Source organism: Oncorhynchus keta, chromosome 18 (assembly GCF_023373465.1).
Source record: "Oncorhynchus keta strain PuntledgeMale-10-30-2019 chromosome 18, Oket_V2, whole genome shotgun sequence".
NCBI lineage: Eukaryota > Metazoa > Chordata > Actinopteri > Salmoniformes > Salmonidae > Oncorhynchus > Oncorhynchus keta.
The window spans coordinates 20,295,005-20,316,875 of record NC_068438.1 but is presented as its reverse complement, the minus strand read 5'-3'; the positions used below and the strand labels follow the sequence as shown (position 1 = coordinate 20,316,875).

Genomic DNA, 21,871 nt, shown 5'->3' with positions numbered 1-21,871 from the left:
AGCATGTTTCATACTTCATTCTGAATGTTCGATGTTCTCCCTTCTAATGAGTTTTGATACACTTTTTCAATAAGATAAATAAAAGAGATGCAACAAAAGTAATTTCTAACCAAAATGTTTATTTCTATTAAGTTCAAATCGCAATTCAACGAACATGATTTGTTGCCCGCTAAAGTACTGCCTCTATTCTCTTAGCATGCAGATTCTAATCACAAAGTTAACTGTGATAAACATTGTTACAAAAACACATTATAAGTAGTAACCACAGTTGAATAGGATGTGGGAAAATGAAAATATGTGAATTACAATAAAGGAATATAAAAACAATCAGGTTCATTCAGTTGACGTAGTTGTACTGTCAATATTAGTAACCTATTGATTATCAGTGATTATATTTCAATAACAGATATTTCCTCAGTAAACATATTTCATGGTGATAGAGTGAACATTTTAATAGCTACAATTACCTAAGTCAGACTTATTTTGTAACAAGAATCAATTAACATTATCTTATTTTTTTTAAACTTCCACCAAGCTATCAAATAGTTCCAGGGCAATTCTAAATCTATGAAAGTCAGACAATACACTGAATAACCAGACATGGACATTCAATGTACAAAGTAACAATGTCGTCATTGAAAAACTTGCTGTGACATGTTTCTTCATAGTGCCAACACCTGCCAACACTATTTGCCTGAAGTTAAAAGGCAAATAAAGCACTCCCCTCTCACACATAGTTCTTTATGGCGTAGCTGCTGTGACTGTGAGTGGGCATCCTAGCCAGGGTGTACCTACTGCTGGAACCATGCCTGCCCTCTCTCCCCCCTGGAGGACAGCTGGTACACAGCACCCCTCCTCCACAGAACAGGAACCCAGACGTCACCCAGCCCACATAGATGGCCGCCCCCATCTCTTTCTTGAGCACCTCAGGGACCCGCGGGTTATAGAAGTCCCTAATGATTGACTGGGCCGTCCAGGACACAGCCACTATGATGCTTAACCCAGCCAGGGCGAAGGTGACCCCTGCGGCCTGCACCATGCTGGCTTTGAACTTGGGATGGCTCAGGCAGTTGGTACACCTAGCCCCCAGAAGGAAGACGAGGAATGCCAGGCAGCCCAGTACCATGCTGATGACGATGAGGCCCCTGGCCGCCTGGAGGTCAGGGGACAGGTCTAGAAGAGCATCATAGATTTTACACTGCATCTGTCCCGTGGTTTCAGACACACAGGTCATCCACAGGCCCTCCCAGAACACCTGCATGACCACCAGGTGGGTGCCGATGAACGCTGTAACCTTCCACATGGGCAGGGCACAGATCAGGATGGTACCTGCCAGGCCCACCATGGACAGGGTGATGCCCAGCTCCTCCACAGCCATGAGGGGCGCTACAGCTTGTGCAGAACTGGGGATGAAACAAAGAAAAAATATTTTTTAACAATATGCTCAAAATGTCTATTGGCTCTTTTATCTCTGTGATTACAGCCTAGCAATTTCCACATGTTTTTTTCTTCCATTTATACTTTTTTATTTTCAATTTACAAAGACAAAAACACAGTGAGATGTTTTTTTACATTGTGTGTCATTCTTATCCAGAGCGACTTACAGTAGTGAGTGCATACTTTTTCGTACTTGTCCCCCGTGGGAATTGAACCCACAACCCTGGTGTTGCAAGTGCAACTGAGCTACATGGGACAGACAACCAACATCCAAACATGACAATAAACAATAGAAGGGGGAGGACACCCATTGATCCCTGCCACAACAAGCTAGGCATCCTCTGGGACCTGGCAAGAAGGGGGGTATAGTTCATAAACAAATACACAGTTTATATACTAGGCTATGCTCTATGGTTTACACGTTATTCTAGTGTTCCAGAGACCCTCTGGGTCATTGTCATGGTCTTGGAGGGCAGATGCCGCTCGTTCCATAGTCAATAAGTCAATGAATTCCCTTAACCAAATGTCCATGCTGAAGCACTGCGGTTTACGCACCTTAAAAGGTATAAGTATGGTCCGTTTGACTGATAGGAAGGCCTATGCAATGTGTTGTTTGGTTCTAGGTTGGACATTGTCCTTCCTACTTCCTAACAGGCACACTACAGGACACAGTGGGAAACATACATTATGTACAGTGCCTTCAGCAAGTATTCAGACCGCTTGACTTTTTCCACATTTTGTTAGTTTACAGCCTTATTCTAAAATTGATTATATTGTTTTTTTTCCTAGTCAATATACACACAATACCCCATAATGACAAAGCAAAAACAGGATTTTAGAAATGTTTATGAAAAAAATCAACTGAAATATTACATTTGCATAAGTATTCAGACCCTTATGTAGAAGCACCTTGAGTCTTCTTGGGTATGATGCTACAAGCTTGGACCACCTGTACTTGGAGAGTTTCTCCCATTCTTCTCTGCGGATCCTCTCAACCTCTGTCAGGTTGGATGCGGGGTGTTGCTGCACAGCTATTTTCAGGTCTCCAGAGATATTCGATCAGGTTCAAGTCCGGGCTCCAGCTGGGCCACTCAAGGACATTGTCCTGAAGCCACTCCTGCGTTGTCTTGGCTGTGTGCTTAGGGTTGTTGTCCTGTTGGAAGGTGAACCTTCACCCCAATCTGAGGTCCTGTGTGCTCTGGAGCAGGTTTTCATCAAGGATCTCTCTGTACTTTGCTCCATACATCTTTCCCTCGATCCTGACTAGTCTCCCACTCCCTGCAGGTGCAAAACATCCCCACAGCATGATGCTACCACCACCATGCTTCACCGTAGGGATGGTGCCAGGTTTCCTCAAGGGGTGATGCTTGTCATTCAGGCCAAAGAGTTCAATCTTGGTTTCATTTAGACCAGAGAATCTTGTTTCTCATGGTCTGAGAGTCTTTAGTTGTCTTTTGGCAAACTCCAAGCGGGCTGTCATATGCCTTTTACTGAGGAGTGGCTTCCGTCTGGCCACTTTACCATAAAGACTTAATTGGTGGAGTGCTGCTGAGATGGTTGTTCTTCTGGAAGGTTGTTCCATCTCCACAGAGGAACTCTAGAGCTCTGTCAGACTGACCATAGGGTTCTTGGTCACCTCCCTAACTAAGGCCCTTCTCCACCGATTGCTCAGTTTGGCCGGGTGGCCAGCTCTAGGAAGAGTCTTGGAAGTTCCAAATGTCTTTCATTTAAGAATGATGGAGGCCACTGTGTTTTTGGGAATCTTCAATGCAGCAGACATTTTTTGGTACCCTTCCCCAGATCTGTGCCCCGTCACAATCCTGTCTTGGAGCTCTACGGACAATTCCTTCGACCTCATGGCTTGGTTTTTGCTCTGACATGCACTGTCAACTGTGGGATCTTATATAGACAGGTGTGTGCCTTTCCAGATCATGTCCAATCAATTGAATTTACCTCAGGTGGAATCCAATCAAGTTGTAGAATCATCTCAAGGATGATAAATTGAAACAGTATGCACCTGAGCATCCTGAATATTTATGTAAATAAGGTATTTCAGTTTTTTATTTTTAGTAAATTTGCAAAAATTCGAAAAAACTGTTTTTGCTTTGTCATTATGGGGTATTGTGTGTAGATTGCTGGGGATTTTTTTCTTCATTTAATCAAATTTAGAATAACTCTGTAACATAACAAAATGTGGAAAAAGTCTAGGGGTCTGAATACTTTCTGAAGGCACTGTATATACCACTAGGTAGCAGTAGTGTGTCATAAGTGTCGGACCTATTTGATGGAGGGACATGACTGAGGTGTTCCACAATATTGCAGGTTTCTTTGAATAGAATATTAAGAGAACGAGCAACAGTGAAACTGTCATTCACAGTGAAACAATGGTGCATAAATTGATACTGGGTGGAATGGAATATGAGGAGGATTTGATCATTCAAATCTTACTGAATATTACTGGACAGTCTTTCTGTAACACTACTGAATATAATGTGACAATCAATGACTTGATGTTAAACTTGATCTTAATAACACAATAACAAAAACACCTAAGGCAAAGAGAAAATGTAATGGTGAGACAAATTAGACGCAATTAAGGGTTTAAGTCATTTTAAGCTCTCAATATTTTCTGCACGAGAACAGCGGAACTGGAGACTCTCCCTGATCTACAGGTCTGATAACAGGGGAACATAACTTTCTCACAGCTTAGTGTAAACCTACTCAACTCACACCAGTCTTTTTATGAACTCAAACATAGTTGATTATTTTATTGATTTAAAGATTACGAGAGTGGGTTGATACAACAATATCTGTCACAATAGACATACCCAATGTTTGCAAGCCTTGTAATTGTATATGTTGGTCGAAAAACATATTGAAGCAGTCATTGAGTTTGAAGCATGTGTGGAATTCTCTGACACCAGTTCCTGTCAAACAGGTTTTACCAGTGTTCTATTTGAACCTTACAGAGAACATTTTATGATCATGATGAATGCGTATACTGAAAACAAGGGCATCAGTGGGAGTACTGAATCAACAAACACTCACCTGAAATATGAAAACATAGTTTATTGTAATAAAACAGAGAACATACAACAGTAAAAAAAGTTGCTGACTAATATAATTTGCAACAGTGTATAATCAACTTGCCAGGAATTCGAGAAACAAATAACATTTACATACACTGAACAAAAATATAATCTCAACATGCAACAATTTCTACGATTTGTATGAATTACAGTTAAGGAAATCAGTCAATTTAAATAAATGAATAAGGCCCTAATCTATGGATTTATGGGTGGACCTGGGAGGGCATAGGCCCACCCACTTGGGAGCCAGGCCGACCCACTAGAGAGCCAGGCCCGGCCAATCAGAATTAGTTTTTTTATTACAGACAGAAATGGACGGACATTGGAATATAAAGGAAAAGGTACCAGTGGAAAGATGTTGTATGCAAAAAAAACTGTACTATGAAGGAAAATATGCACTCTCTGCCAACAACTCTGGTGGACGTTCCTGCTGTCAGCAAGCCAATTGCATTCTGCCTCAAAACTTGAAACATCTGTGCCATTGTGTTGTGTGACAAAATTGCATATTTTAGAGTGGCTATTTATTGTCCCCAGCACAGGGTGCACCTGTGTAATGATCATGCTGTTTAATCAGCTTTTTGATATGCCACACCTGTCAGGTGGATGGATTATCTTGACAAAGGATAAAATGCTCACTAAAATGCTAATGTAAACAGATATTTTATTTCATCTCATGAACCATGGGACCAGCACTTTACATGTTATGTTTATATTTTTGTTCAGTGTATATCTAAACAGTAGCATATTAATACACTCATACACTCTTAGAAAAATATAGCTTTTCGGCTGTCCCCATTGGAGAACCCTTTGAAGAACCCTTTCGGTTCCAGGTAGAACCGTTTTGAGTTCTATACAGAATCCTTTCCAAAGAGATAACCGAAAAGGGTTCCCCTATGGGGCATCTGAAGAATCCTTTTGGAACCCTTTTTTCTAAGAGTGAAGTGTTTCTCTGGCTAATCAATCAAAAAGTTAAGTGCATATTTTCCTTCATAGTACAGTTTGTTTTGCATACAACATTTTTCCACTGGTACCTTTTCCTTTATATTCCAATGTCCGTCCATTTACCTTCTTATACCACCAATACCTTTTGAAAAGATGGAGAAACAACATTTTCATGCAGACCAGTTTGTCCCATGAACCTTCATATTAAATGTCTGTCTTTGTTGGGGTGGAGGAACTTGCCACAGAACCTGCCGGTTTTCTTTAACTTCCTGACGACTTGGCCAGTATATATTTCACAGAGGGGGCTTTGTCGTCCTCCTTGGGGTGGCAGTTACCACAGAGGAGTCCCCCTCCCAGGAGTAGCAGGATCCCAGCCTCCCAGCTCTCTCCGCTGAGTCGATTGTAAAAGTCCTGGATGATGAGACTGGCTGTTGAGGATACAGGGATGAGACACAGGATCCCACTGATGATGAGCACCACCCCTACCGCCACCGTCGCCCGTGCCTTGGCCACCTCCTCCAACAGGAAGTTGGTGCACTTCCCCCCGACAAACGCCATGAAGAGGCCAGCAATTCCCACCACGATGTCCACCATGACCAGCACTCTAGCAACCTGCAGGTCGGAGCTGAGGGACATCATGGAGTCATATACCTTAAACTGCATCTGGCCCGTGCTCTGGACCACACAGCTCATCCAAATGCCCTCCAAGATGGTGACATTGTTTTTTCAGATGAAGTCTATGACCTTCCACATGGGCACGCCGCCGACAATGGTCGTTTCCTACACAGACGATCAAGGCCAGGGCACTGCCCAGCATCTGAATGCCCATGGAACACATTCTGAATGCAGTGTCTCTCTGTCTCTCTCTACTCATTGACTAACCCTTTGTGTCTCCAAGTTAATATTGGAAGGCAATCAGGTGTTTTGGAGCATTTGAAAACGAGAAAGAAGAGCTTTAAGAAACTGAGAGCCAGCCAAATAATACCAGTTTCATTTTATTCTCCTTTTTGGATATGGTAGATCAGTTTACTAAGCTTTTATTGTTCAAACATCCTATGAGGAATGAGGATGTAGGCATGTGCTTGAAAACTCACCAGCTTGAAAGCTCAGCAAAATTAACTTTCAATGGGATTCATTTGACTTTGTTCGCAATAGATGGCAAATAGTGCTGAAATAAGTTTATAAATAGTCATGGGAGGACAGAAAAGAAAACAGAGGAGGGGAGCACTAAGCCCTATGAAGTACCCTTCTCGCCTTCTGTGTTTATGTGAACTCATCATACCTTCCTTCTTAGTTTACACATTCTCAACTAAAAATCAACAGTGATTTGTTTTGCTTTCCTGACACACCTATACCAAGCTTCACTTTCACTGCATTAGAGAGGTCACCAGATTCCAGAGCATGCAGTATGCCCCGATTTGGAGACATTCACATTGCATTGGCACGCCAATGGACAGAAAAGAGAGAGGTGGTGCTGGGGGCGAGAGATAATCTGATCTGTTTAAACTCATACAACATATTTTTATAATGTGCACTGTTAACTTAAGCATTATGTAATGTATGTAAACAGCGTCTCACTGTCACAAGAAGAAGATGTAACGAGACATGTTTTGGTATACTTGGCACAAGGAATTACGATGTAGTTTAAGGGGTGGTAAGGTGATACTGTTCTTAATGCTTCTTGTTCGAGAAAGTAGTGACAATTGTCTATTCAACAATGAATGAGCAATGAAAACAAACCAGGTTCTACCATTTTGTTCAATTTAAATAACGATAAATGATGAAAATATCCAGTAGGCCTATACATTTTGGCCAATCTCTGCACATCATCTCTACATAGCTGGTTCTGAGAGGAAGCCAGTTTAAATAGCAGAGCTTGTTTCACAGACAATAGTTTTTATCTAACCTAGCTTAAGTTGTGTAACTGGTTCATCTGTGCATTCTTGCCCCTCAAAGATTTTGTCAATCTGTCACTGCCAGTCTTTAAAGTAAATGTCTCGGTGAGTATTTCTAATAATGGGGAAATCTATTTCAAATCCTTAGAATAAATCAGTGTTCTTAGGATTGTGTAACAGGGTTAAATACTTTTCTCACTTTCTTACTCGAATCAATGCGATGTAAAGTCCCACTTTTGGTGTCATTCAAACAGAAGACAGTGAGGGAGGATTGTCAGTTTGGTAATTTCACCTAAAACTATGCTAGTAGACATTTTCAGCTAAGATTTCAGCTGAGAAAAAGGAAATCACAGTAACTTGGAGTTAATTTCTTTAAAAAAGACAGTTAACACCAATGTATAAACTTTGTTGGAAATGTTTTATACAAAAAAATAAGGTTTGCAATTGATTAAGTTCTAGACATAATCAATCAATATATATTGGCTGTTTGCAAAACACACTGTGATCTACTGTACAAAGTTACGACAAGTCAATTATACATATATAATGTACATATAGTCCATGTTCTTACATCAATACTATCATTCTGGCACAGTGTCCTTATACGGTAAAAGATAAGTTAGGGTTATGGGAATGGGAATGGCTTTAATTCACTTCAGTCATCACCCCATGACCCATGAGATGATTCCTCTACACTGCATATAGACTAGCACTACTTCTCTGTAATGTCATTTCTTATAGGCAACAGTTCTGTCTTGTCTTTTTCTTGCAAAGTTCTGAAGAGCTCAGTTAATTTGTTTTCACATATTCATTCTGTTCTGATTTCACATCACTTTCAAAAATTGAAAATGGAAAAGAACAAGACTGGATAATACCAGTAACTTGCATGGTATTTTCATTTCACAGAAGATTGCCAAAGATAATCAAATAATTTACAGTCTTTCTTTCAACAGTTTCCAGCTCAAACGTAAGCTCTGCTGGTAGCTGTGGATCTTGCCTGTGAGTACTTCACTGGGTAGTCGTCACGCTCCTCCTTGGGTGGGCAGGAGCTGCAGAGGAGCCCCCCTCCCAGGATCAGGAGCCCTGCGGTGCCCCAGCCGATGTACAGCGAGGCCCCCAGCTCCCTCCTCTGGGCCTCGACCAGCAGAGGGTTGTAAAAATCCCTGATGATGGTGTTGGCGGACCAGCAGACAGGGACGAGGATGAGGACGCCAGCCACGATGAAGATGATCCCGCTGGCAATGGCTACTTTAGCTTTGGAAGCCTCATCCTCCACAAAGTTGGTGCACTTTCCTCCAGAAATTCCCAAGAGGATGCCGAAGCATGACGCGATGATGGCGATGACGCTCAGAGCTCTGGCAGCCTGCAGGTCCTGGGGTAAGGCCAAGAGGGAGTCATAGATCTTGCACTGCATCTGTCCCGTGCTCTGGGTCACACAGTTCATCCACAAGCCCTCCCAGATGACCTGAGCAGTCACGATGTTGGCTCCGATGAAGGCTGTGACTTTCCACATAGGTAGGGCACACACAATAATGGTCCCCAGGAACCCGATGATAGCCAGGACGAAGCCCAGCATCTGTCTTCCCATCGACACCATTTTGAAGAATTCTTGTTTTTTTGTTGTAAAATCAATGAAGCTCAGGCAGAGGTTGTAGAGGAGAGTCAATGCAGGTCAGCTCAGCTTGGTTTTAATCGTTGTTAACTAATGACTAAGTCACGTCCCCTGATGTTATATGGACCTCTCTGCTCCTGAAAGGGTGGAGTCAACATCCTTCCCCCTGACCTGAAACCAGTTGACATGGTAATTTTCAAGCCGGACCAGATTCTTTCACCTCACCTGTCGGTATGTGTGAATGACAATGGGTTTCGATGAGATGCGCCTCAAGACCTGTGAAGAAGAGATAGTAATTGGTCCATTCAAAAAATGTCTCTGTAGTGAATGCCGTTTGGCTGGGTGGTTAGGCCTGTCTGCCCATTGGTTTCAGGGTAGAGAGATAAACCGTCAAGAATGCCACCTGAATTCTCATTAGTCATGGCCGGACGTTCAAAGCTACTGTTGTTCCCTGTTTTCATGATGACATTTTTTATTGCAACTATTGTTTTCTGTAATCAGGTTGCTAATACCACCAGAATTCTGATTTGTCAAAGCCAGAAGTAAGTTAAGGCCTATATTCAGTCTCTGTTTTCTTGGTTTTGATCCTAAAGCCATTTCTTTCATGAAATAAACCAATACATGAAATAAACATATTACAGATCATTGCCTTTAAGCCCGGGTACAGATCTAAGAAACCTTGATTTTAAAGAAAGCTGTTGGCAATCTAATTAAACAACCTATTTGAGTTACAGTCTAGACTCTCAAAACTATCCCACTGAGCACAGACGTCAATTCAACATCTATTCCACGTTGGTTCAACAAACGTAATTTGAGTGAAATGATTTGGAAACAATGTAGATTCAACCATTGTGTGCCCAGTGGGATGTTTGTATATTTGGAGAGAGGAGATATGAGGGAGATTTTGAGCAACCATGCAACCATTCATTTCCAAAATGAAAGGAGATTCACAGATACACGTCATCATGTAACTGAAAGATATTGATCCATTAAAGTCCTTAAGAGTCTATTGACACATCCTATCAAAATCTGTCAGTTTAGAGATATATGCATGGGCTGTGTCTCAGTACTCCTATGTCGGCTTTCCGCATCTGCGGTGGAAAGTGGCCGAGCTACGGCGGTGTTTGTCAAACCATGACAAAAAAATTGGTCCACTCACGTCAACGTCTGTAGCGTCTGACCAGTTTGACCTACAAACTAATATAGAAAGATGAGACTTTCACGAACACGCTGGTGTTCTCCGTTTTGCTCTACGACCCCTATAAGCCCCACGGGACTTGTCTGACGTCGGAAACGCTGATGTGCCAACTTCTGTCTAGCGTCAAAACCGTTTTGGCTACAAACTAAGTGTCACAGGATCGCATCTGAAGGTAACCCATACAAATGAATGGAAGTATAGAGGTAGTTTTGTGTCAACAGAAATAAGGGGTTGAATATGTGTAAAAAATAAAATATATATATATATATATTCCCTGAGTTTTCTTATATCTCCTAGATATAAGACATACACTTCAAAACCTTATTCCTTATGTATTTTGCCATTTATGAATGTGTTATTCAATGCGCTACTATGCGCTATAGTAGTAAAGCCCCCCCCCCAAAACAAAATCTATTTTTTTTATACCTGAAAGGGTTCTGAAATTCAAAATCAAATAGCTAAATGATCTATGGTATGACCGTCTTAAACCAACTCCATATGTTAGCTTAGTACCCCCTCCCCCAACGACTTAGATGTTTAGATTCAAGATTTAAAGCAGAGTTGAATTCAAAATGCAACTTTTAAAACATGAATCGTAAGTTAGAAAATGCATAGGCTTTGATTATTGGGATGATTATTGCTCACAGTTCATGAACATTTGAAATCGCAGTTATTGTTTCCCAACTTTTCCACAAAGACACATTAAGCCTACACATTGTTTTATATAATAACGTGTGTGTTTATATTTGGTAAATATAGGCACTACATATTTACAGAAAAATGGGTTGTTTTCTGTGTACAGATACATCACAAGTCATAGACCAGCCAGCTATTTACAAGACAACAGTATCGGTTGCACAATGGGAGAACACAGGTTGCTACTAAAATTAAAATTTACGCTACATCCATTCTCATTATCAAACTATTTGTTGTAACGTTTGCATACTGGTATAGTAGTCAAGACATAAGGATTTACATTGTCAACATTTGAAAGAACAGATTCTTCCTTGTGTGAAAGTGCAAACACTCATAAACATAATGAATATCATTCACACAATCATTTTCATGTCTATAAATTGCATGTTATTCTCATCAATAACAATATCTACATATCAATGTGGACAAAAGTACATGAGATAAGTACATTTTGGTGGTGCAATTAAACTCAGAGGCAAAGCTAGCCAAAACAATAGCTTGAAAACATCAAGGTCCAGAATACCAGTCAATATTCAGGGAGACGTTCCCGCTTTCCATTTCACTTTGTTACAGATACTGTCCAGGCCGTCCAGGTACAGCGTATCCTATTGGTGCTGCATATGGCTTGCTTGGTGCATACGAACCTGTCCCTGAGTAGGGTCTGCTGGCTGGGGTGTAAACTCTCCCATAGGGCCCTGCCTGGACCATTGGTTGGCCTGGATAGGGGTACATGGGTGCTCCTTGAGGATAGCCTGGGTACCCATACATCTTCTGGGGTGGGCATGAGGTGCAGAGGATGATCCCTCCAATGAGGAGAAGCGCTGTGGAGCCCCAGCCGATGTAGATGGAGGCTCCTATCTCCCTCCTCTGGGTCTCGATGGTCAGAGGGTTATTAAAGTCTGAGATGGTGAACGCTGCCGACCAGCAGACGGGGATGAGGACCAGAAGAGCACCAATGAGCAGCAGGATGCCTCCTAGGATCGTCACTTTACTCTTGGAGGATTCAGACTTCAGGGTGCTGGTGCACTGGCCCCCGATGAAGGTGACAATCAGGCCGACAAAGATGAAGATGATGGAGATGATGACCAGGGCCCTCGCTGCCTGAAGGTCTGTCGCTAGCCTCATCACTGAGTCGTTTATCTTGCACTGCATCTGTCCCGTGCTCTGCATCACGCAGTTCATCCACAGGCCATCCCACACAATCTGTCCTGTTACGATGTTGGCACCGATGTAAGTGGTTACCCTCCACATGGGGATACCCGTGGTCACTGCCACCCCCACGAAGCCGATGAAGCTGAGCACCTGGCCAAACACCTCCTTTCCGATCCTTCCCATGACCAAAGGTTGTGTCTGGAGTGGGAGAAAGAGAAGTCTGGCTGCCTAGGTCTGGATCTCTGGAGCTATGTGAGAGGTCTGATTGACGATCAGAAACAACTGGAGCCCTCTGAGGAGGAAGAATGTGCAGGAGGAGTGGTTTCCTGCCACCAGGTGAGTTGTTCCGGACAGACCAGTTTCCTCAGGCTATCACACTGTAAATACTTTGTGACACACAGACAGAGCTGACGAAGTGGTGACAATACTTCACTCAATACTGTCATCTTCAGAAAGTTCTCTTTCATATGCGACAGGTTCAAAACAAACTGGACTTCATTGGGATTACACTTCTTCCAACTTGATACCATCTACACTGAAACTGGCACTTCCATGATGGCATTACCCATCTGTCAAAATGCTAAATCCCTGACCTTAATTGTGACTTTGAAAATGTAAAAAAAAAAGTTGTTTTTTCCATCACTGTATGTATCCACATTTGGATTTCAAAAGATGTAGGGTTAGGACATGTTATGAAAGTGACATTCCACTACCAGTTACTCAATGTGTAATTTGTTTCCACAAGTGACTCACTGTGGTCTGATCATTTAACATTTCATCATCTGCAGGTTACAAGAAACTGTCAACAACTTGCAATTTAGGGAAAATGGTAATGGTGACACTTCCTAACCACATCAGAACTTATCTTCATCCCAAAAGCCCTCACCTAACCACAAGAGCCATTTAGATTATGCTAAAGATACATTGAACACATTGTGTTGGGGAAATGGTTCTAACATGGTGACCCCAAACCACTAGCCTCATATGAGTCTACCAAACCACTAGCCTTGTATGAGTCTACCAAACCACTAGCCTCGTATGAGTCTACCAAACCACTAGCCTTGTATGAGTCTACCAAACCACTAGCCTTGTATGAGTCTACCAAACCACTAGCCTCATATGAGTCTACCAAACCACTAGCCTCATATGAGTCTACCAAACCACTAGCCTCATATGAGTCTACCAAACCACTAGCCTTGTATGAGTCTACCAAACCACTAGCCTCGTATGAGTCTACCAAACCACTAGCCTTGTATGAGTCTACCAAACCACTAGCCTCGTATGAATCTACCAAACCACTAGCCTTGTATGAGTCTACCAAACCACTAGCCTCGTATGAGGCTACCAAACCACTAGCCTCGTATGAGGCTACCAAACCACTAGCCTCGTATGAATCTACCAAACCACTAGCCTCGTATGAGTCTACCAAACCACTAGCCTCGTATGAGGCTACCAAACCACTATTCTCGTATGAGTCTACCAAACCACTAGCCTCGTATGAGGCTACCAAACCACTAGCCTCGTATGAGGCTACCAAACCACTAGCCTCGTATGAGGCTACCAAACCACTAGCCTCGTATGAATCTACCAAACCACTAGCCTCGTATGAGTCTACCAAACCACTAGCCTCGTATGAGTCTACCAAACCACTAGTCTCGTATGAGTCTACCAAACCACTAGCCTCGTATGAGTCTACCAAACCACTAGCCTCGTATGAGGCTACCAAACCACTAGTCTTGTATGAGTCTACCAAACCACTAGCCTCGTATGAGGCTACCAAACCACTAGCCTCGTATGAGGCTACCAAACCACGACAGTATTTAGAAATATCTATATCGAGCTTTGACATACCCTAACAAGGAGGGGTAAAGGAGAGGGAGGGTGCGTGTGTGAGATGGATGATATAATTAAGTGGACCCTGGAGGAGACTTAAAGAGTTATTGGTATTTGGTTTAATCTACTTCGTGGACAATCTTACCACACTGCCTCAAATGTCCAGACTATGGAGTAGCCCATCCTACACAAGCCCTTTATCTTACAACAGTCCAACCACTCCACACCCATCACTATTGCTTCAGCTGAAAATGTGACAGCAATGTGCAAGGGATCACTCATTTAAAAGGTGGAATGAAATACATTTGTCAATTTAAAAACTTTATTGGAAAATGTGTTTAAATTATTGTTAAAACAAGAGTTAAAACAAAAAGTTAGTTCAAAAGCCCCAAAGCAACATTGTTAGGCTAGTCAATGTTCAAAGCAAATATTGCCATGTGCTCACACATAGGCCGCTCTTGCCGAATAGGATTTTACATATCTTGCCACATTGTATTTGGAGGAGTGTCCCCGATCCTGGCTTAGTGGACACTGGCTACAGAGAATCCATCCAGAAGCATGAGTCCCGTGGACCCCCAGACTATGAAAATCCTCCCGATGCTATGGAGACTGTGGACAGCGTGTCCTCGGTGCAGTTGGTGAATTTCCCCCCAACGATAGACAGCAGGATGGCTTTGAGAGCGACCAGATGACCATTAGGGCACAGGCTGCCTGTAGATCCTGAGGTAGTGCCAGCATGGAATTGTAGACTTTACACTGCATTTGCCCCGTACTCTGTACCATGCATGCATGTTCATCAACCACAGGCCTTTCCACATTATCTGTGCTGTGACAATGTTGTTGCCAATGAACGTGGTCACTTTCCACATGGGAAGGGCAAATTATAATGTCTCCAAACCATCCGATCACGCCGAGGCTAATGCCCAGAATTTGCAAAAAAGCTGAATGCATGGTACAGTAGGCTACTTCTAGGTGGTGTTAAAATGACAACCGTGGTTAAGTTTATAAAAGAAGAACGCTTATCTGCACCTATGGGGTCTAGATTAATCACACCTGATAACAATTGTCTGGTGCTGTGCGGATTGGCCTGTTGGTGTGATAGACGAATCAGTATGTCTAACTGAAACCTAATGTAGTAGTCCTAACAATGACAGTAGGCTAGAGATGTTTTTGAGGCTGCATTTACAAAGACAGAGCAATTCTGATATTTTTTCCACTAATTGCTCTTTTGACAAATCTTTTCAGCTCTGTAAAAGATCTGATGTGATTTGTCAAAAGACCAATTAGTGGAAAATATATCATAATTGGGCTGCCTGTATACAGACAAATTCTTATTTTCCTCATCTCTTAATGTTTTTCTATTTTATGATCAAGTCAACATGAATCTGATCGTTATCAAGCATCTGAATAGTTATTCTAAATAGGTCAAGGTTTACACACCAAACAGAGCAGAGCATAGGGGTGTTTGTACTGATACAGGATTAAATGTTTTACCGCAACAGAAAGACAATTCACCTCACTAATAACCTAGTGAAAGCACATTTGAGTGATTCACTGTTGAGCTTTCATAAATAAATGGATAATACAGACGTATTATATTTATATTGTACAGTTTATTTACAATGATGACACACTTGTTTTAATCACAGGAACAATGTTAAGACAGTGCCAAAATGGATTTAATCTGATATTAACAGGGTACTTCAGTAGTAGAGAATATCAGCTCTTTAAAAAAAAACTAAAATACTTATATTATAATTATAACATAACTCGTAACATTATTTTAACTCAACAAACCCATTCAAGTTCTTTGTGATTTAAAACTCTCACAGTTTTTGTTATGAGAACTGTCTTTAGTGTCCTCATTTAAATTAAATTTGATTAAGTAGATCTTAACATGACACTGACATGAACATCTCAGACATATTGCATGGGTCCAGAGGAGGTGGATCTGACCTGAGAGAACTTGGCTGGATAGTGGTGGTCCTGCTTGTGGGGACAGTTCCAGCACAGCAGCCCCCCTCCCATCAGCAGCAGTGCTGCAGCACCCCAGCCTATATACAGAGACGCCCCCAGTTCCCTCCTCTGGGCCTCGATCAGCATGGGGTTGTAGAAATCCCTGATGATGGTGTTGGCTGACCAGGACACTGGGATGAGGCAGAGGATGCCTGAGATGATGTAGAGGACTCCAGCCACAATACAGGCTCTAGCCTTGGATACCTCCTCTGCTATGCAGTTGGTGCATTTCCCTCCTGCAATCGACAGGCAGATGCCGAAGATACCTGTCAGGATGGAGATGATGATCATTGCTCTGGCGGCCTGGAGGTCCTGGGGTAGTGCCAGCATGGAGTCGTAGACCTTACACTGCATCTGGCCAGTGCTCTGCACAACACAGTTCATCCACATTCCCTCCCAGATGGTTTGGGCCGTGACGATGTTGGCTCCAATGAAGGCTGTGACCTTCCACATAGGCAGGGCACACACGATGATGACCATCAACCAGCCGATCAACGACATGATGATGCCCATGATCTGGATCCCCTGGGAAACCATCTTGAGTGAATAGTTCCTCACACACACACTGTCCACTGATTGTTCCTGACCTCACACACGTCAACCTGAGTATCACACACTCCAACCTGAGTACAGACAGGTCCCAAGGAGTCGAGCTATTCCCAAAGAGTTCAGAGATGGTTCACACAAAAGGGACCAGTATTTATAGAGTTGTGTTGTAGGAGGTGGTGTTTGTAATGTGTTAAAAACAGAGATATGATGCAGGTATATGATACTACAAGTCCCTGCTCTGCTCCCATTTGCTGAGAAATGTTTATACACAAACAGACAGAAGCACGGTGACCTCTAGCAGTGCTGACCTAAGAGAAAAGAGCAGCTTCAAGGTCATGTAGCCACTTGGCTCTGTCATAACCTCACATGGTCTCTCCTATCATTGCTATGCAGACGACACACAATTCATCTTCTCCTTTCCCCCTTCTGATGACCAGGTGGCGAATCGCATCTCTGCATGTCTGGCAGACATATCAGTGTGGATGACGGATCACCACCTCAAGCTGAACCTCGGCAAGACGGAGCTGCTCTTCCTCCCGGGGAAGGACTGCCCGTTCCATGATCTCGCCATCACGGTTGACAACTCCATTGTGTCCTCCTCCCAGAGCGCTAAGAACCTTGGCGTGATCCTCGACAACACCCTGTCGTTCTCAACTAACATCAAGGCGGTGGCCCGTTCCTGTAGGTTCATGCTCTACAACATCCGCAGAGTACGACCCTGCCTCACACAGGAAGCGGCGCAGGTCCTAATCCAGGCACTTGTCATCTCCCGTCTGGATTACTGCAACTCGCTGTTGGCTGGGCTCCCTGCCTGTGCCATTAAACCCCTACAACTCATCCAGAACGCCGCAGCCCGTCTGGTGTTCAACCTTCCCAAGTTCTCTCACGTCACCCCACTCCTCCGCTCTCTCCACTGGCTTCCAGTTGAAGCTCGCATCCGCTACAAGACCATGGTGCTTGCCTACGGAGCTGTGAGGGGAACGGCACCTCAGTACCTCCAGGCTCTGATCAGGCCCTACACCCAAACAAGGGCACTGCGTTCATCCACCTCTGGCCTGCTCGCCTCCCTACCACTGAGGAAGTACAGTTCCCGCTCAGCCCAGTCAAAACTGTTCGCTGCTCTGGCCCCCCAATGGTGGAACAAACTCCCTCACGACGCCAGGACAGCGGAGTCAATCACCACCATCCGGAGACACCTGAAACCCCACCTCTTTAAGGAATACCTAGGATAGGATAAAGTAATCCTTCTCACCCCCCTTAAAAGATTTAGATGCACTATTGTAAAGTGGCTGTTCCACTGGATGTCATAAGGTGAATGCACCAATTTGTAAGTCGCTCTGGATAAGAGCGTCTGCTAAATTACTTAAATGTAAATGTAAATTTAAACAAAACAGCTATTCCTTCTGACTCACTACTATGGGACTCATATCAAAGAATGACTTGGAAACTGACTATGGAGTTTTAAAAATAGGGATTTGAAAAAAAGAGTTGGGTTATTAGGAAATGTGTTATTTGGAGGTGTTTAAACTATATCTTTTTTTATGACTGCACACTAATATTTGATTGACACTTTATTCAGGACACAATGTTTTCACTAAGACTACCAAAATACAAGATGACGTGGGGTGTAACAGAATGTGTGGTGTAACAGAATGTGGGGTGTAACAGGATGTGGGGTGTAACAGAATGTGGGGTGTAACAGAATGTGGGGTGTAACAGAATGTGGGGTGTAACAGAATGTGTGGTGTAACAGAATGTGGGGTGTAACAGAATGTGTGGTGTAACAGGATGTGGGGTGTAACAGAATGTGGGGTGTAACAGAATGTGTGGTGTAACAGAATGTGTGGTGTAACAGAATGTGTGGTGTAACAGAATGTGTGGTGTAACAGAATGTGTGGTGTAACAGAATGTGTGGTGTAACAGAATGTGTGGTGTAACAGAATGTGTGGTGTAACAGAATGTGGGGTGTAACAGAATGTGTGGTGTAACAGAATGTGGGGTGTAACAGAATGTGTGGTGTAACAGAATGTGGGGTGTAACAGAATGTGTGGTGTAACAGAATGTGTGGTGTAACAGAATGTGGGGTGTAACAGAATGTGTGGTGTAACAGAATGTGTGGTGTAACAGAATGTGGGGTGTAACAGAATGTGGGGTGTAACAGAATGTGTGGTGTAACAGAATGTGGGGTGTAACAGAATGTGTGGTGTAACATAATGTGTGGTGTAACAGAATGATGATGTTTTATGTTTTTATTCCTGTAGGGGACACCATTGGACAATGAAGGATGCTCAAGAGGTGAGTGTCATCTTGCTCAAGAGGTGAGTGTCATCTTACTCGAAATCCAAGTGTAGACTAAAGTAGAAGTCACATTCCAGTGACAAAGCCATTTCTCAACCTCCAGTCTTCTCAATCCATCAATCGGTTGTCCATTTTCTCTTATGTTAAATTTACCTAGGCTACTGTAGCAAACAAAACTTTAGGCCTACATTTCAGCTTGGCTAACCTGGTATATAAAGTATCTAAAAATGGAATTGGGATGTTATTTTAGGGTGAAACTGTCAACTAAACAGTAATCTAATATTTCTAGTCTGTGATTTCTCAACAAAAATGTCTGTTTGACAGTTGGTGTGAGGTGTTGCTGAAGAGCTAAGAATAACCAGTGCCATGCTGAGGGATGTTATGATATTATTATCAAAGGCCGTTTGGTCATGTACGGTCAAAGAAAACATGAGACAGTGAATTTGAAGTTGAACAAAAAAAAATATTTACACTTTTATCACTATTGAAATGTCTATTTTCCGAATCACACATACATTAAAAATATACTTTTAGTCGAAATTATGAATGAAATATGCACTTTCAATGCAATGGTATGGGGCGGCAGGTAGCCTAGTGGTTAGAGCGTTGGACTAATAACTGAAAAGTTGCAAGATCAAATCCCTGAGCTGACAAGGTAAAAATCTGTCGTTCTGCCCCTGAACAAGGCAGTTAACCCACTGTTCCTAGATCGTCATTGAAAATAAGAATTTGTTCTTAACTGACTTGCCTAGTTAAATAAAGGTACACATGGTATGGGAAACCCATTCAGATCATTCTGAAATATTTTATACATATTTTATATGAATATACATCTGAAGGAGTATTAGCTGACATAACATGTCATTTCTGCGCCACTGTCTGGAAGTACTGTCTGTCTTTAGCTAAAGTCAAATACAATGGCATTTTGTCATTTAGCAGTTGAACCAAGCTACCAACCCTACCAACCCTCCCCTAACCCTACCAAACCTTCCCTGACCCTACCAAACCTTCCCTAACCCTACCAAACCTTCCCTAACCCTACCAACCCTCCCCAACCCTCCCTCCCTCCCACCCCTCCCCTTAAACCTACCAACCCTCCCCTAACCCTACCAAACCTTCCCTAACCCTACCAACCCTCCCCTAACCCTACCACCCCTCCCCCAATCATCCCACCCCTCCCCAACCCTCCCTCCCTCCCTCCCACCCCTCCCCTTAAACCTACCAACCCTACCCTAACTCTACCACCCCTTCCCCAATCCCCCTCCCCTCCCCTAACCCTACCACCCACCCCCCAGAAGAAGCTGCCTCCCCATGATCATGAGGGGCGCGGCCCCCCAGCCAATGTAGAGCGTTGCCCCCAGCTCCATCTTCTGAGACCTTGTCTGCAAGGGGTCCCTGATGATGGTGTTGGCCGACCAGCAAACAGGGATGAGGCACAGGACGACAGCGATGATGAAGACTAGACCCTTGCCAACGCCAATTCCGGATTTGTCCCTCTAATCCTCCATGCACTTGCCCCCGATCACGGCGAGTAGGATGCCCACCAGGTCCATCATGATAGAGATGATGATGGTAGCACGAGCGGCATGGAGGAGCTGGGGTGGATCCAGCACGGAGTCGTAGACTCCTTACACTGTATCTGACCTCTACTCTGGACCACACAGTCCTTCCACATTCCCTCCAATAAGTTTTGTGTCATGATGTTCTCGCTGATGAAGGCTGTGACCTTCCATTGAGGCAAGACACAGACATTGATGACCCCGATCCAGCCAATGATGCCCAGTGCTGCGCCCAGCATCTGAAACACAGCAGATACCATATTTTCTTCTTCTTTAAGTCCTAGAGGAGTCGATGAAGGAAATCAGCCAAAAATGAGTATTTTCTTAGAAATCAGTTGCTTGGTATGTCTTGCTTGAAAGATATCCAAGTGCCAATGTTTAAGCCAATTTGGGAGCAGGTGCTTCTATACAGCTGACTTGGGAGAGGCTTGGCACACACACACGCTCAAACACAGCTTTGACATGACTTGCTGCTTCCTCCCCAGGGCATGTGCCGCCATGTTGGCTGCCATGTTGGCTGTTTTTACCTAGTAGGATAAAGTAATCCTTCTCACCCCCCTAAAAGATTTAAACTATTGTAAAGTGGCTGTTCCACTGGATGTCATAAGGTGAATGAAATTTGTAAGTCAGCCTCATTGTGACTTCATTAAATGGTATAGGTGGAACAGCCTCATTGTGACTCACCAGTGTTCAAATAGTTTTAGCCAAGCTAAAGAGGAACCGTGTGTGCCAACACACTTGAAGTATAAACTCATTGTCCGGGTTTCAGTATTTTCTCCTCTCTTTTGCAAGTTTCATGCTTATCTTCACACTACATTATGTGGAATGGAACTAATAGAAAAACATCTGGTCATGTTAGAGAATATCTGTGAATAAGGATTTTTTAAAATCTTTTATATAAACCTCAAATATCAATGCTAGACAGGTAAAAGTATTATAATCTGACAATTAGACCATTCGATTGAGATACTTCCCAACCCCTTTCCTCTTAATATGAACAGAGCCCTTTCATTTCTCAAATGAAAGGGATGTCTCTATATAGTTTTCTATGAGAGAATTTTAACAAAATGTTATTCTACTTCGGCTACCTACATTACCTGACATTCACTCTTCACCTTTGACCTCATGGCTGACCTTTGCAGCTCTGGGACTCCCAGCAGATCATGTTGACTTGAAACAATGCCAGAATACACACATGCTTTTATAACTCTAATGGCAGAGTTTAACCAGGATATCCACTTATTTATTTAATTATTTCAAATACCAGTATATCATCCTACAGATCCCCTTGAATACATAGGCCTACTGTAACTTGTTATTTTCCTGCTTGAGTTTACAGTCCCTTGCATAGAATATGTTACAAGACTGCAACAAGAGTTCATATGTAAGGTACTCTTTGGTTTCCCAGGCTTGTGACATTGCCAAAATAATGTAGACATGTTGCCTTTCTATGAGATAATCCCTTACAAAAACAGTACAAATATTTAAACTAAAGTTACATTTCATCAGGGGTGTAGTACTGTGTAGTAAGCAACGCTCCCTCACCTTTTTCAATTTGAGAATACATGGAGCTGGTAAAAATATTATTTCTGAAG

The 21,871-nt window shown here is 42.9% G+C and overlaps 4 protein-coding genes and 1 pseudogene across 4 annotated transcripts; all 5 read right to left on the bottom strand.

Moving 5' to 3' along the window:
• Positions 1-99: 99 nt before the first annotated feature.
• On the bottom strand, positions 100-9,582 carry LOC118397415 (uncharacterized). Its single transcript, XM_052468761.1, has 3 exons — positions 8,326-9,582; positions 5,743-6,093; positions 100-1,403 (listed from the first exon to the last, which is right to left on the bottom strand). Exons 1-3 carry the CDS (start codon positions 8,958-8,960, stop codon positions 728-730), a joined length of 1,662 nt encoding a protein of 553 aa, XP_052324721.1. The 5' UTR covers positions 8,961-9,582; the 3' UTR covers positions 100-727.
• Positions 4,414-7,901, bottom strand: LOC118397418 (claudin-4-like). The gene has a single exon (XM_052467602.1). It carries the CDS (start codon positions 6,159-6,161, stop codon positions 5,730-5,732), a length of 432 nt encoding a protein of 143 aa, XP_052323562.1. The 5' UTR covers positions 6,162-7,901; the 3' UTR covers positions 4,414-5,729.
• A 1,306-nt stretch (positions 9,583-10,888) lies between the features above and the next one.
• cldnf (claudin f) lies at positions 10,889-12,317 on the bottom strand. The gene has a single exon (XM_035792133.2). The coding sequence runs from the start codon at positions 12,202-12,204 to the stop codon at positions 11,437-11,439; it is 768 nt and encodes a 255-aa protein (XP_035648026.1). The 5' UTR covers positions 12,205-12,317; the 3' UTR covers positions 10,889-11,436.
• Positions 12,318-15,447: 3,130 nt separating this feature from the next.
• On the bottom strand, positions 15,448-16,591 carry LOC118397416 (claudin-4-like). Its single transcript, XM_035792136.2, has one exon. It carries the CDS (start codon positions 16,405-16,407, stop codon positions 15,772-15,774), a length of 636 nt encoding a protein of 211 aa, XP_035648029.1. The 5' UTR covers positions 16,408-16,591; the 3' UTR covers positions 15,448-15,771.
• Positions 16,592-19,994: 3,403 nt separating this feature from the next.
• On the bottom strand, positions 19,995-20,614 carry LOC118396860 (claudin-4-like; annotated as a pseudogene).
• Positions 20,615-21,871: the final 1,257 nt, after the last annotated feature.